Raw genomic sequence first — 13,491 nt, 5'->3', positions numbered from 1 at the left:
CTGTATGATACCATGGCAACTAATTTTACCTTCAAAGATTATGTAAAAGCAAGTCCTCAGGATTAAGTAAAAGACTAATCAATATGATAGATCAACAACATTCCAGATAGTTTTTAAACATTTACTTAAGCAGCCAAGGTACCTCCATTTGGAAATAGCTTAAGACTATAAGAAATATTTAAGAGCTACCTTAAGTGGACCTAAGTAAATCAGGCAGAATGCTGACAAAGAATGAAATTATTACTGCTGGCCAAATTAATTTCTTCTGGTTTTTTTGTACTGCCTTCAAGGGAAAAATAGGCAAGTTTCAATTTTTGTTATTATGCATACATATCAGATTACACTATATTTATAATTTTTTAAATGATAATATACACAAAGAAATATCAAAATGAAGCAAGGGTTACACTTTCCTATAGTATTTTCTGCCTAGCAATATCAAAGAAGCTTCAGCATTGCTGTTATATGTTCCAAACACAATTTCAGAATTTTTCCACAGAATATACTGAGTCATAAAAAAACTAATTCTGTTCTTATCATGATAGACAATGAAAAAGGTAGTGCTCTTTCCTCTTGCCCTCCCGCCAAGTTTATTGTCCCAGGTATATGAGTAAATAAAATATTGCACAACTGTACTTTTACTACTTTTACAGTGGCTGAAAGTATGAAGAAAAAATGCTGAAGAACTTATTTACAGATGCTTATATAGTTTGCACCAGAACTCAGGATAGATGTTGAAAGATAACTCCAAAACGTATGCCGCAGCCACAGGCTTATCCTTTAAACCGCACTGAAAATTAAAGTGAACTTACCATGTAGAACGACATACTGAGGATCAAATTCTATGATGCCTTCTGCATTGTCACTCTTTGCTATGACGACTCGTACTGTGGAGATATTTCCTACCACAGGGGGTTGATCCACCTGTAGTCCATTTTCTTTTACAGCAAAATCAAACCCACTTGCAAGAACATAAGAAAGAAAAAAAATTTTAACTGTTTTTGTGGAAGTATTAAGATGCATGTATGACAATCTGTAGATTGCCACAAATACTTATAGATTCTGACAGTTATCACTGTAGATCTTGTGGCCACACTTTTTCAAACTAACATATATGGAAAAGTAGTATCGTATTCCCAAAAATGTGCATCTTCCATGTTTTCTATCCCATTTTGTCCTTCTTATTTGACTTTCATGCAACTTGACAAAATCAAGGAAATTATTAATGAGGTCATACTCTAAGCAAAGACGATGATAAACTGTCTGTTAATAATGAAACCCTGTCCATTAATAGAGACTGTGCTGTCAGAAAGAAGCCTTAAAATCTTGAATCAGCAAAGACTTAAATAACTGGAGATTGTTTGCCAAGGTGGATCCCCTTGCTGACATACAACATGGTTATCATAATGACTTGTGTTTGTACATCTGTTTTGGAATCCAACTGTGATCATCTTTCCTAATATAGTCTCTGTTAATACAAATGTTTAATACAACTTCTTGCAGGAGATATTTATGAAAATAACTACAGGGTTGGAGTTATAAAAAATTTAGTACCATACCAAAGGAGTTCAGTACAGTGACAAGTTCATATATGCCACATTTGCATTTTTATTCACGATGACATATACACGAATAGAAAAATCCAGTGCATCATGAATACATGGACTTTAGATTTCATTTGTGCACAGGAAGTGAACGTATACAGCAATTCCAGACATCATGCTTCTTTCCTGCATCTTCTCATGACCCGGGACAAATGTCTGAAGTCAAGATTTTCAGGGGAAAAAAAGAAAAAAAATCTCCTTGGAAAACTGGAGGTTTGGTATTCCTTAAGCACCCCTGTGTATTTACTGGAATGCACATGCATCATGGAAATTCTAATTCATCAGTCATTCAACAGTAACACATTCCATTAGCCTGATAGTGTTTTCAGTTGTAAAAGAAATGCCAAATAGCATAAGAGTGTCCAAGAACGACAGCCACACTTACAGCTGTAGTATTATATTTCACTGTTATGGGTACAAAAAAATTATCATTTAAAATTCTAAAAGCTCCTAAAAATGCCAACTTATTGAGGAATGCAACAACGTACTTTGAGAAACATATTGCAATACTTTATTTTCATCATGCAATTTGGTAAGATTTATTTTAATGTTCCTATATTCTGATTTACCACAGTAAGAATTCCAGTTTGGGCAGACACACCACCTCTGGTGATTTATTTTAGATAATATTGTTTCCAATTCATTTATATTTCTGACAGACTGTAACAGTATACTAAATAGTAATTAACTATTTCTAGTAAGTAAAAAGGAACTGAATGCAGATGTACCTACAATGCAGCGCCAAAAACTCCAATATTGTTATATTTGCCTAAGCTAGTGTCATAATTTCTGCACTGTTGTCTCTTTTGGAATAAAGTATTCTTTCTGGTATTTCTAAAGCATCTGTAGCATTTCTAACTTTATAAACATATCCCAACTAAATGACCATATTTTACTTATCACAGAATATATGTATTATTTGAATATAAAATCTTGCCAAAATTTGTTTTTGCACTTTTAACAACATAAAAGCATATACACTTAATGAAATGTATGTCATGTATGAATTTTTAGCTTAAATGAATCTTAATCAGCAAAATGTTTATATTAATATGTTAAGAGAAGTGGGTTCCCCATACATTCATTTCTTATCATGATCACTATTATAGCTGTCTTATGAAATTTTCTAGTAAAACAGAGCAGGAATCAAACAGGAACTTTATTGCAGTTAGGTCAGATTCCATATATATTATGTTCTTTGGCTTGTAATCAATCTTCCATTCTATTGGAAGCTTTATGTTTACCTTCCTTGGAGTTCCACTTTGGTTATTGTCACTAAAAAGTCTTCAGGACCTTCAGGAAAGTCATCATCATGAATTTCAATCAAAATTATTTTATTTTCCTCATCTGGTTCAAACACTACCTCCCTTACTGTGGGAGCGAAATCAATTCCCTCCTCAGCAGTCCCATTTATTATCTGCAACCACAGATGCACTTTGCCATAACATCCACTAGCACGTACAATAGTGATGTTAACCTAAAGGAGAGAGGACATTTTCTTTAAAAATGACTTCATTTTTCTGTTACATTTGCTTTTAGGAGACCATTCTACAGGCATCTTTTCAATAGGTCTGACAGGTAACAATAATTTGCTATATTAAGTACAGATTATATGCAATTTAGTAGACGGCATTCCTTCCCAGAGTATTAATAAACTCCAGAAGCCTCAGAGAGCAATTCTGGAGACTGTACTATGATAAATGCTGAATAAATCTTAGCTTTAATTTTTTTCTGAAGTTAAGCATAAAGCTACCAAGAGTATTTTACACATGGAAGAATTTCAATCTAATACCCATTTTTCTTCTTCTGTTGTTTGCAATAGTTCCCGTGAAAATGTAAACTGTCCATATGGAAAGTCACTAGCAGCCATGGTAATATTTGCTGTGCTGCTAGATTCATTTATGAGTCCTCCATCACTGATTCCAGTTAGTTGAAATTGGTAGTAATGCTTCTCCTCAGGAAGGTTATCATCTACAGCCTAGGGAAAAGAACCAATTAAAGCTAAAAGGATTTAAACCATTTTCAGAGAGAGATATATAATTAATTTCTAACCAACATAACATCCAAACAAAAGGAAGCACTGGAAATAGCTCATGCTGTAAAATCTCTCATATACCTGTATTAGAACAACAGCTGCAGACTGCCTATCTCGCATTGTCAAGGTTCCCGATGTCTCAGCAAATTCTTTATGATGAGGAGGTGTTATATTCCAATATACTTTGACCTCACCAAAAATCCCTGGACCACGTACCAAGCTGCAGGTAAGAACACAAACACAGATTTTATTTTCTATCTTTAACATTTAATATCTATGGCAGAGACAACCAGTATGCTGCTATATTACAGTGCTTGAAAGAAATGCTATCAGCACTGTGAAGCTTGACTTTTAATACTAGGTCACTACTAAGATCTGTAAAATTTACTCTCCAGAGCGAAAACATTTTTGCAGTTCTGTTCCATTTCCCTGTGTTGGGAGGCATCTTGAGCTATTATCTTTAAAGAGAGTGCTTCACAGTTTCTTTGCTCCAATAGCCTGAAGGTGGGGACTGAAATTTGAGCTCTCTTGCTTCCATTCTGCTTTTTAGGAGGTACAGATACAAACCAGAGGCAAAAGGGCACTGAGAGGTAGTGACCAGAGGCAATTTGCTTTTTAAAGCACAAAGATGCTAGAATACTAGTATGAGATCACTTGGGAAATGTTCTATTTGCTGCTTGTTTAAAAACCTGAAGCCAAATCCTACTCATGACTCAAATTTTGGTGAACTGTAAGCCATAGCAAAAATCTAGCTTTGCTTAATATGATCTATATTGGCACCACTACTGCTGCACAAAGCATCAGCTTGCCTTTTGGGCTTCTTAGAGCAAAACATTATGCTGCTCACATCTGGGGGCACACAGGAGAGTTTTCCTATTTTCAACACTCTGAAAAGACATAGTAACACCTTCATCCTGGGATCCTGCTCTCAGTTGAYTGAATGCAGTGATGTAATTGTATCTTGTTTCAATTAAAAACTCAGTTCCCACTTTGGTTTTGTTAATCATCATAGCAAAATACTGACACAGTTTTGTAACAGTACTTATTCAGGAACCAATCTTGAAAAGCACAGATAATCTTGAAATGTCATTGAATTCCCTTTCCCCTCTCCTTTTATAAAAATCATCTTTCCTTTAATGTATTCATGTTGCAAATAATTCAAAGACTCTGAGAGGAATATTCAGGGCTCTGCAATAATACTGAACTGGTTTTAAACACAGTTTGCATATTTTGCCCTGTTTCAAAACCAGGCATCTGTTTTTAAAAATAGTTTTGATTTTAGAAGTGATAAGTAAATGAAGCACTCAAGAGAGGCATGACAAATGTGGAGTCTCAGTTTCTGAAAATTCTGAAGACTGTTGTCCTTTCTTTAGGAAAAACAGTGATGTGCCTACCTAATAAGAGCAGTTCCATTATAATTTCCTGAAGGTTCTCCAATCAGAACATGCGTGGATGAATGAGCTATCCCAACCATCCCAGAAGCTCCTTCATCCCCCACAATAATGATGGTTGCCAGACCTATGAAGAGAAGAAAGGTTCTTACGGTAAATGAACAGTATTTACAAAGGAAAGGTAACTTCTGAAAATTTTTGTGATATGAGTGGTTAAGCGCTGTCTGGCCAGAGAGTCTGTGCAATCTCCATCCTTGGAGATGCTCAGAACTGCAGTGGACAAGCCCTAGGCAACTTGATCTAACTGTGAAGTTTCCTGTGCCTTAAGCAGGGTTTTGGACTAGGTGATCACCCTGGAAGGTCCCTTCCAAAACAAAATTGTTTTATGATTCTTAAAAGTCTGAACCTCATTTTGTTTTTTGTTTCTTTTTGTTACGAGTTCTTTATGCACAATTTTTAGTATCTACATCTGAAGGGGTTTTTTTTAAACACCTGAACACAAAAGCCTATGCCAACAATTAATTTAGAATAAAAAATTAAGACCCATAATTCTTCTTGATTTCTTGAGACAAGTAAACAATTTAGGAAGGACTGACAGTTCAAACTGCTATCAACTAGCTACACACCACATACACAAGTCCTGCAGAATAAAGTAATATGGATAGACTTTCTCAAATTCTCATGCAAAATGCCCCAAAACAGAACATAATGAATTAAAATTTTACCATTTACAGGGGATATCTCTGCATCACCAGTAGAGACTAGCTGAATTGTAAATGTTTCATTCCCCTCCAATATACCATCTTGTACCACATGTAAAACAACCAACTTCTGGGATTCAGTCTGCATCATGTAAAAATACCAGAAAACACATATACATCAATTAAAATAAAGCAAAATACAATACTGTGCAAGAAAGTGKTTTTTTTAAACAATTCAAGTGTTAAGCATGCATACGCTGATGTATTCTGTAATCTGACTTTTTTCAAATAAGAAATTTCCRGTTAGATGAAAAGTTTTTTTACAGATTAATAAAGAAGAAAAATTGCCTATCAAATATTACACCCCACCCCACTCCACCCAAAAATGGCTATTTTTACCTGAATAATAATTGAAATAATTTTACAACTGTGTTCACGTCAGTTTTAAACCCAGAGAAAACTTTCTATATTAAATCTTTTCTATCAGAAAGTGCATATTTGATGGAATATGTAAATTCTATGGAAGAACATTATTAAGATTAGATATACCAGATCAGAGCAAATTCCTGTCTAGTCCACATTTTTGACAGTGGCCAGTAGCAAATGCTTAAAATAAGAATACAGGGGAAAAAATTAGCTATACACTGAGCCTTACTTTAGTGTTCTTGTTCTTTCTCTCCCTCTCTCTCTACATACACACACACACAGATATGCAGGTATATAAGAATTTCAGGAATAAAAGTCCATTTCCAGGCCCATCAGTAGAGACAGGCTAGTAAAATAATACCAATACTGTGCCAGATACTAACAGACTTACAAAAAATATATATTTCAGCTGATTAAAAGACACAACAGGTATGCCTATTTATTTGATGTAAAGCAGCCTTGTATAGACAAAATAGATTATGCTTTATCTTAAAACACTTTATTCAGCATTTCACGTAGCCTGTAATAGACAAATGATTAAGATTAATAACAATAGCTTGACAATACTCAACATTTCAACTCCTATTTCAGAGTTTTAGCCTGCCATGAAACACAGAGTACAGTTGCATAACACTGTCCAATATGAAAGTCACTTGGGTGATCTACTATTTATTTTATCTTTTTCATCCTTTCAATGTCATTCTTCCTCAGTCATTGGTAAGACAAATGCAATAGAATAACTGTTTCTGTAATCATTCTTCACATTCAGTATATTTGTGTTCCTCTTTCTTAATTAAAAAAAAAATCTGGATTTGAAGAGCCTATCTTCCTGATGATTACATTATACTAATTTAAAGAGAGCACATCAGCTTTCCTTTTCTGTTTGAAGAAAATAYTGCATATCGCCAACTCCACCAGTTCAAACTGGCCTTTTGCTAATGGTATAGTACTTAATAACCCGCTACTTTTAGAAACCCGTAACAAAACCATGCAAATACACATAAGAAGAAAAATTATCTGTAAATTTAAGAAGGCTAAATCATTTACTGTAATATCAGAAATACCTCATTGAAGTGAAGAGTACCATTCAGAGGAGTCAGATCATATCTGGCTGCCTCCTCAATAATCCATATCACTTGCACTGCTCCTTGTCCTCCCTGACTCCGACTTACAGTGAGCAATACAGTTGCAGCAGCGTCATCAGGTGTCTGAGGTTCTTTCACTGTCACCTGATGAAGAAAGAGGAGGAGGAGGTAGGAACAGCAGTAAAAGGCATCAATACATTATGTTACTATAAAAACTGACTTTGAAAAAAACCCAGAGAGAACATTATCAATGAAAATGCAAAATAAGGACAGGAGTGAAAATTGACAGGAAGATAACAGATGTAAGGAATGTGTTGAATTCTGCTAGCAAAGATTAGTCACACGAGTTATTTTTGTATGCCTGATGATTCAAAACAATTGCAGACAATGAGTCACAAGTAGGCACAGCACCAGCAAAATGCAGAGCAGTGAATCGTTCACTCACAAGAACTAAAATAAGATTCCTTTCATAATTTTTTTTCCAAACTTTTGTTTCAGCTATACAGATTATTACAAAACCTTTTTAACATTCAACAGAGCACCACAAATTCTACCTGGGATGTCTTRAATTCTTATCATACCGGATTAAATTGATCCACTTATGCAAAAACCTAAATCTATGCTGCAGGACTTTCGTTGATACTACCCCCTACACAGCTAGATGAAAACATGCACGAGCATGCCTTTCAGTGAAAACAACAAACAAACATGAGTTGTGCTGCAACAAAGGCTTACCAAAAGCAGCTTTGTGTTAGTGAAACAAAGACATTATCCTGCTTTTGCAGAAGAGAGTACAATCCCAATCATACTCACAGTCTTTTCTTCAAATCCAAATACTCCAACAGGGGAATCATTTGGTGGAATAGCAACAGCTACCAGGGTATCATTCCCGAGTCTTGCACCACCTGTTACCCTTGTTAGGGCAATCTTGAATATCTCAAGGAATTCAACTTCACTGTCATCTATGATTGTAATTTCTACTTCTCCTGTGGCCTGTAAAAAAAATGTTTTTTAAAGTACAACTAAGCTTCATTTATAATATTCTCTGAATTGCTTGAAAAATGTAAAATTAAAATAGATAAATTTTATTTAATAATAGGCAAATACACATTGCTACTCATGCTTATTTCTTCTTGCACTTGTATATTTATAATCAGATAAAATTTCAAGAGTGTTTTTAAGTTCCTCTATGGCAAATCTTGCATGTTAAAAACAGCTGATTGCTCTGCTTTGAAAATGCATTCAATGAACAGATACAAATTCTACTGGAAGAAAATAAAAGAAACTCTAAGATGGTAACCCACAGAAAGCTATATTTTCAGCAAGTGCATACCTGCCCATCTGCAAATGTAAGGTTTCCAAATGTTGGTGTAAAGTCTTCAAAGCTTGCAGTTAAATGAGTAGCTTCCCAAAACAGAGTTACTGGCCCAAAGGTCCCAGCCTGTCGAACAACTGGAAGTTTCAGTATATTCTGTGGTGGTGGTACCTCATAAGCAGGAACAACTCCACTTGCATCCTGAAAATTCAGTAAGAAATTGCTGAGTGTCACAGCAAACACTTTTCTGCTAAAAGTTGACACTGAAATGTTCAAAAGCAACAAAATCTGTAGGGTTCTACATTAAAAGCATGTTTAGCCTCTTCCATAAACTATATAGAACAAGACAGGCTATGAATATCATATCAGTCAAATTGTTCATTTGATTTTGACTTTCAGGTAAGAATAAATGCTTAATAACCACTTGTAAATTGGTCTGAATTCAACATTGACCCTGCTTTGAGCAAAAGCTTGGATTAGATGACCTCCTGAGGTCCCCTTCAATCTGAATTATGGTAGGACTCTATGATTCAACCCTTTCAGCTCCATAATGAACTTCATATATGAACTATGAAAAAATTTCTACATAGAAATTTTTTTGTCTAGTATCTGGCCTATTTATCCAGAACAATTTCATCTTATAAAACCTATTATAACACAAATAAAAATGGTCTGAAAACACAGACTCTCCTGCTGGAATGCAGCTTTAATTTTTTTTCATTCAGTCTTACCTTTTTAATGCTGAAACTAAATACTCCTCTGGGGTCATCATTCTCTTCAATTGTTATTTCAGCTATTTCTAGCCCAAGCCTCTTCACACTTGGCTGACCTCCAGTAAGAGAAGAATCTACCAGCTGCACATCAGTAATATTGATTATAAATCCTTCCTGTAATTCTGGAACATTATCCTGCAAAAATATATTTTTTTACATGTTTCTTCCTTTATAAAACTTACATTATAATACATGGAGAAAGATAACTATTTGCAGATTGCTTACTGTTCAAAAATTCCCAGCACTTGGGGTATTTTACCAATTCTTTGCCTCACATCATATGAAAGGTAAAAGAAAGAACCTCTGCTGAATTTGAGGAACTGAAGTTGGCAGTCATATTCAAAATCTGTAAGAACAGAGATGATTCTTGCTGGCTGCCCATTGTTCCTCCTTTCTGTAGAAAAGCTGGCCAGATTTTAGAAACTAAGCCAGGAATTTGAAAAGTAATACCTCTATTCTGAACATATTCAAAGAATATACATACTTTTTGTGAAAAATTAATGTTTCCCAAACTACAGAACAAATCTCTTAAGAGGCACAAAGTAAAATAAGCCCTCTGTAAAAAATTACAAGTTGAAAAACCAGCAGACACCTAAGAGATTTATAATTCTCTTTTTTTTCCATTTTTATATATTAATTTTGGAATGAGAACAAAGCAGAATATCTGGTTCATTCCCAGTAACCAATACTCAAATTCTTTTGAGATAGATGGATGCAATTCTATTTAATTGACAACAATCCAACAAGGCAAGAATCCTTCTAATCTGTCTCCCTTTCCCTAGAAGACATTAATAACTAAAGCTGCTGTTAGACTACTCACAGGAAAAATAGTGACTACGACAGAAGCTATTGTTGTGTTTTCTGCCATAATGATTGTTTTCTTTTCTATTATATAATCCTCATTCTCTGTCGCTTGGTTGGAGAGAGGGAGTTCAAAATTAGGTGTGGTGCTCAACTGAACTGCAATATCTCCGACAAATCCTTGTTCTCGAACAATTTGTAAAGTAACAGTAGTTGAATTTACCCATCCTACAAAAAGGGGGGAAAAAAAGAAAAGCAAGACATGATTGTTTCAACCCTTGCCCTGATGGCTTTCCAGCTCAGCTAAGTGTACTGGGACTGCTGCCTAGAGCACACTTTAATTGTGTTTAGCAACACAACCACAAATATACTATACTTGGATAATTCAATGTCTCTGGCTAATGAGCACATACAAGTGGTGTGAATATACACACAGTGTGTACAGCTGGAAAGAATTTTAAGATAGAATCTAGAGGAACAACAGAATACTGAATTTTTGTAGTTCAAATAATTGCTACACAAAACTTTTACTTCAACATCCACATTTTCATTCATTTTCCCCCACCCACACCCCGCTCCAAACTCCTGTTTCACTGTTTTGCCTGGCCTTTATATGCCTCTGAAGTCACTATTAATCCTAACACAAAAAGAAGAAAATTTCCAACAAAATGAGATTCACTTGTATCAGTACAACTCACTTCCCTTTTGGGAAACTAGTTTTACATTTTTTTCCCAATAAACTGCCAAACACAGCATTTGGCTAAAAGCGCTAGGTTTACAGCTGGAGAAATAACAGATAAAAAGTAATAGGCTTTGTACTTCACAGTAGCTTGTGCCATTTGTATTAGATAATACTTCACAGTTAGCACCTTGTCAGTATATAATTCATTAAAAATACTATACTTAAAGATAAGAAAATAAACTATATAACAAGTGAAACCTAAGAACATGCCTTGAATCCTGAACTTCAACATATAAAATTTATTATATAATGCGCATGCACGTGTGTGCGTGTGCACGTGCGCAAGGAACCAACAGAAGCCCTTCCTAATACTTTCAGGAGCAAAAATAGGCAACAATAATTGGCTTTAAAATAGAACTGGTTAGGAAGTTTTAACTGTAATAATAGTCTGATGGAAAATGTACAAAATGTTAAAAAAAAATCAGTTTTCTTGAAATGTAATTTGCTCTAGCTCTGCTTCCTTCCTTCCCCCATCGCACAGAACAATGTGCTTCACTTTTTGACCCAATTCATGAAAAAAATGTGTTTTATGTAAATATACTTCAAACAGTATATTAAATGCATTAAATGTGCAGATTTGGCTTTTTATCTAAATAAAAGGATTTTATGTACTACTGAAATGTAACACAAGAAGTTAAAATTTTAATAATCAAAACTGTAAACAAGAATGACTAGATAAACTTGATACGTGCAATGTGAAATAGTGGATACAAAATATATGCAACAAAATGGCGTAGTTAGGTATTTTTAAGGCTATTTCTGCTGCAAAGCTTTTATAGAAAAATGCCACTTATTAAGACAATCACATAACCAATATCATAACTTCAGTGATGCTGACTTTAAAAAAACACATGTATTTGTTCCTAAGAAACAAAAATCAGACTTACCTTCTGGCTCCATGACTTTAACAAAGACAGACTCTGCATGCCAGCCAATTACACCATGTGGAGAATCACTAGGTAAAATGGTAAGTACAGCTGTTGCCCTTTGGGGATCTATGATAGCTCCTCTCACAGTATCCTGAACACCCACAGTGGTGACATGGGTGAGTGTGATATCCACAGTCTCTGACAGCTCCGCAACACTGTCTGCAAGAATTGTCAGGGTGATGGTGGACAGGGCTTGACCTTCTGAAAATGTAATCTAAAGATTTAGACACACACACAAAAAAGTCAAATTTCTTCTGCTGTACCAACTTTTTTTTTTTTTAAAGTAAAACTGTCAATAGAAAAAAATCAAGAGAACATTAAAAAAGTATACAAAGTGATACAGGGAAAAAAAAAAAGAAATTCAGAGAAACAAGACATGAAAAAAGAGCCAAATCAAGAAAAAGGTAAGATATTTAAATGTGACAAAATGATTTGAAGTGCTGGTCACGCAGCAAGAAACAAATTCTCAATCAGAAGCACAATTATCAGAGACACTGAGTACTCAGTTGAGAAGGAATTTGTTATAATCAAGCCAACAATACCTACCTGTGTGAAAAACAGGCATTCAACTTTTGAAACTCCTTTGTGACAACTGCACTCTAAGTTTAGATGAAATAGCTCAGTCATTTCAAAATGATTACACACCTTCATTATCACAAATTATTGAGGTTGGAAGGGACCTCTGGAGATCATCTGGTCCAGCTCCCCCTGCTCAAGCAGGGTCAGCTAGAGCAGGTCCTAGCCCAAGACCATGTTCAGTTGGGTTTCGAGTATCTCCAAGGACGGAGACTTCACGACCTCTCCGAGCAACCTGTTTCAGTGTTGGACTACCCTTTACAGTAAAGTTTTTTCCTACGTTTAAATGGAATTTTCTGTATTATTATTTTACTTCAGTTCCATTATTTCCAGACGTAAGCTTTATTTCTGTAATCTTTTGTCTCTTATTTCCCCACAGCAATGGTTTGTACTGTAGCTCTATAGTCTCAGGGGCCACAAGGCTTTGTATTTTCAATAAACGGCCACACGCTGGAGACAGTTGACTTAAAGAATCAAGAATATGTTGGTCCTAAGGCATATCAAAAGGTTTAGCTAACAGGAAACCCGGATTTTAACGTTGTTGGACATCTGAAGAGTCTCAGAAAAAGCCAAAATTGGGGCTTGTGATATTTTCCTGGGTCACTGAAGCTCTCAAGTGTATAGACACTGGCAGAAAGAAGAGCAAGCATGCCTAAATTGCTGCCTGTGACAATTATTTGACACAGTATCTAGATCCCACAGTGGGAAGAGTCACAGTATCTAGATCCCACAGTGGGAAGAAAGGAAGATAGAAACAGAACATTATAGACGCACCTTTCTAGTGTCTGGACAACATTGCAATATCTGGCTCTAGAAAAGCAAGAGTGATGCTGTGGTATTACGAATCAACCAAAAGTGAGAATTGCCAGATTCATAAGAGAAGATCAGGACGCAGGAATTAATAGGAGAGTGAGGAAATTTAACATGTACTATCCTTCTCCCTTAGTACATCTGCACCTATTGTGCAAGATATTTAAAGTCAATGCTTCACTAATATCAGTGATATTACCACATACCATTCCTGAAGTTGGAAATATATCACTAATGCTCCCACTGGCTATCCACTCTACTGTCACCCGTCCATATGTTCCTATTAAACGTTCAACATTCAAG

General features: G+C 35.3%; 1 protein-coding gene across 1 annotated transcript in view; it reads right to left on the bottom strand.

The window, feature by feature from the left end:
• The window catches only part of LOC112966773 (G-protein coupled receptor 98-like), a 200,341-nt gene extending 186,927 nt beyond the window's left edge, over positions 1-13,414 (bottom strand). Inside the window, exons 1-13 of the mRNA XM_026067216.1 lie at positions 13,395-13,414; positions 11,761-12,003; positions 10,151-10,359; positions 9,289-9,465; positions 8,576-8,758; positions 8,056-8,235; positions 7,222-7,386; positions 5,756-5,873; positions 5,034-5,157; positions 3,721-3,859; positions 3,397-3,582; positions 2,849-3,081; positions 813-961 (exon numbers count right to left, since the gene is read on the bottom strand). Of these exons, the coding sequence (XP_025923001.1) occupies positions 813-961; positions 2,849-3,081; positions 3,397-3,582; positions 3,721-3,859; positions 5,034-5,157; positions 5,756-5,873; positions 7,222-7,386; positions 8,056-8,235; positions 8,576-8,758; positions 9,289-9,465; positions 10,151-10,359; positions 11,761-11,773 (1,876 nt within the window). The 5' untranslated portion in view covers positions 11,774-12,003; positions 13,395-13,414. The remainder of the gene's footprint in view (positions 1-812; positions 962-2,848; positions 3,082-3,396; positions 3,583-3,720; positions 3,860-5,033; positions 5,158-5,755; positions 5,874-7,221; positions 7,387-8,055; positions 8,236-8,575; positions 8,759-9,288; positions 9,466-10,150; positions 10,360-11,760; positions 12,004-13,394) is intronic.
• Between the last annotated feature and the right edge of the window lie 77 nt (positions 13,415-13,491).

The sequence above is a fragment of the Apteryx rowi genome, unplaced genomic scaffold (genome assembly GCF_003343035.1).
Source record: "Apteryx rowi isolate R43461 unplaced genomic scaffold, aptRow1 scaffold_104, whole genome shotgun sequence".
NCBI lineage: Eukaryota > Metazoa > Chordata > Aves > Apterygiformes > Apterygidae > Apteryx > Apteryx rowi.
The sequence above is the reverse complement of the archived record's forward strand: the minus strand, read 5'-3'. Positions and strand labels throughout refer to the sequence as shown.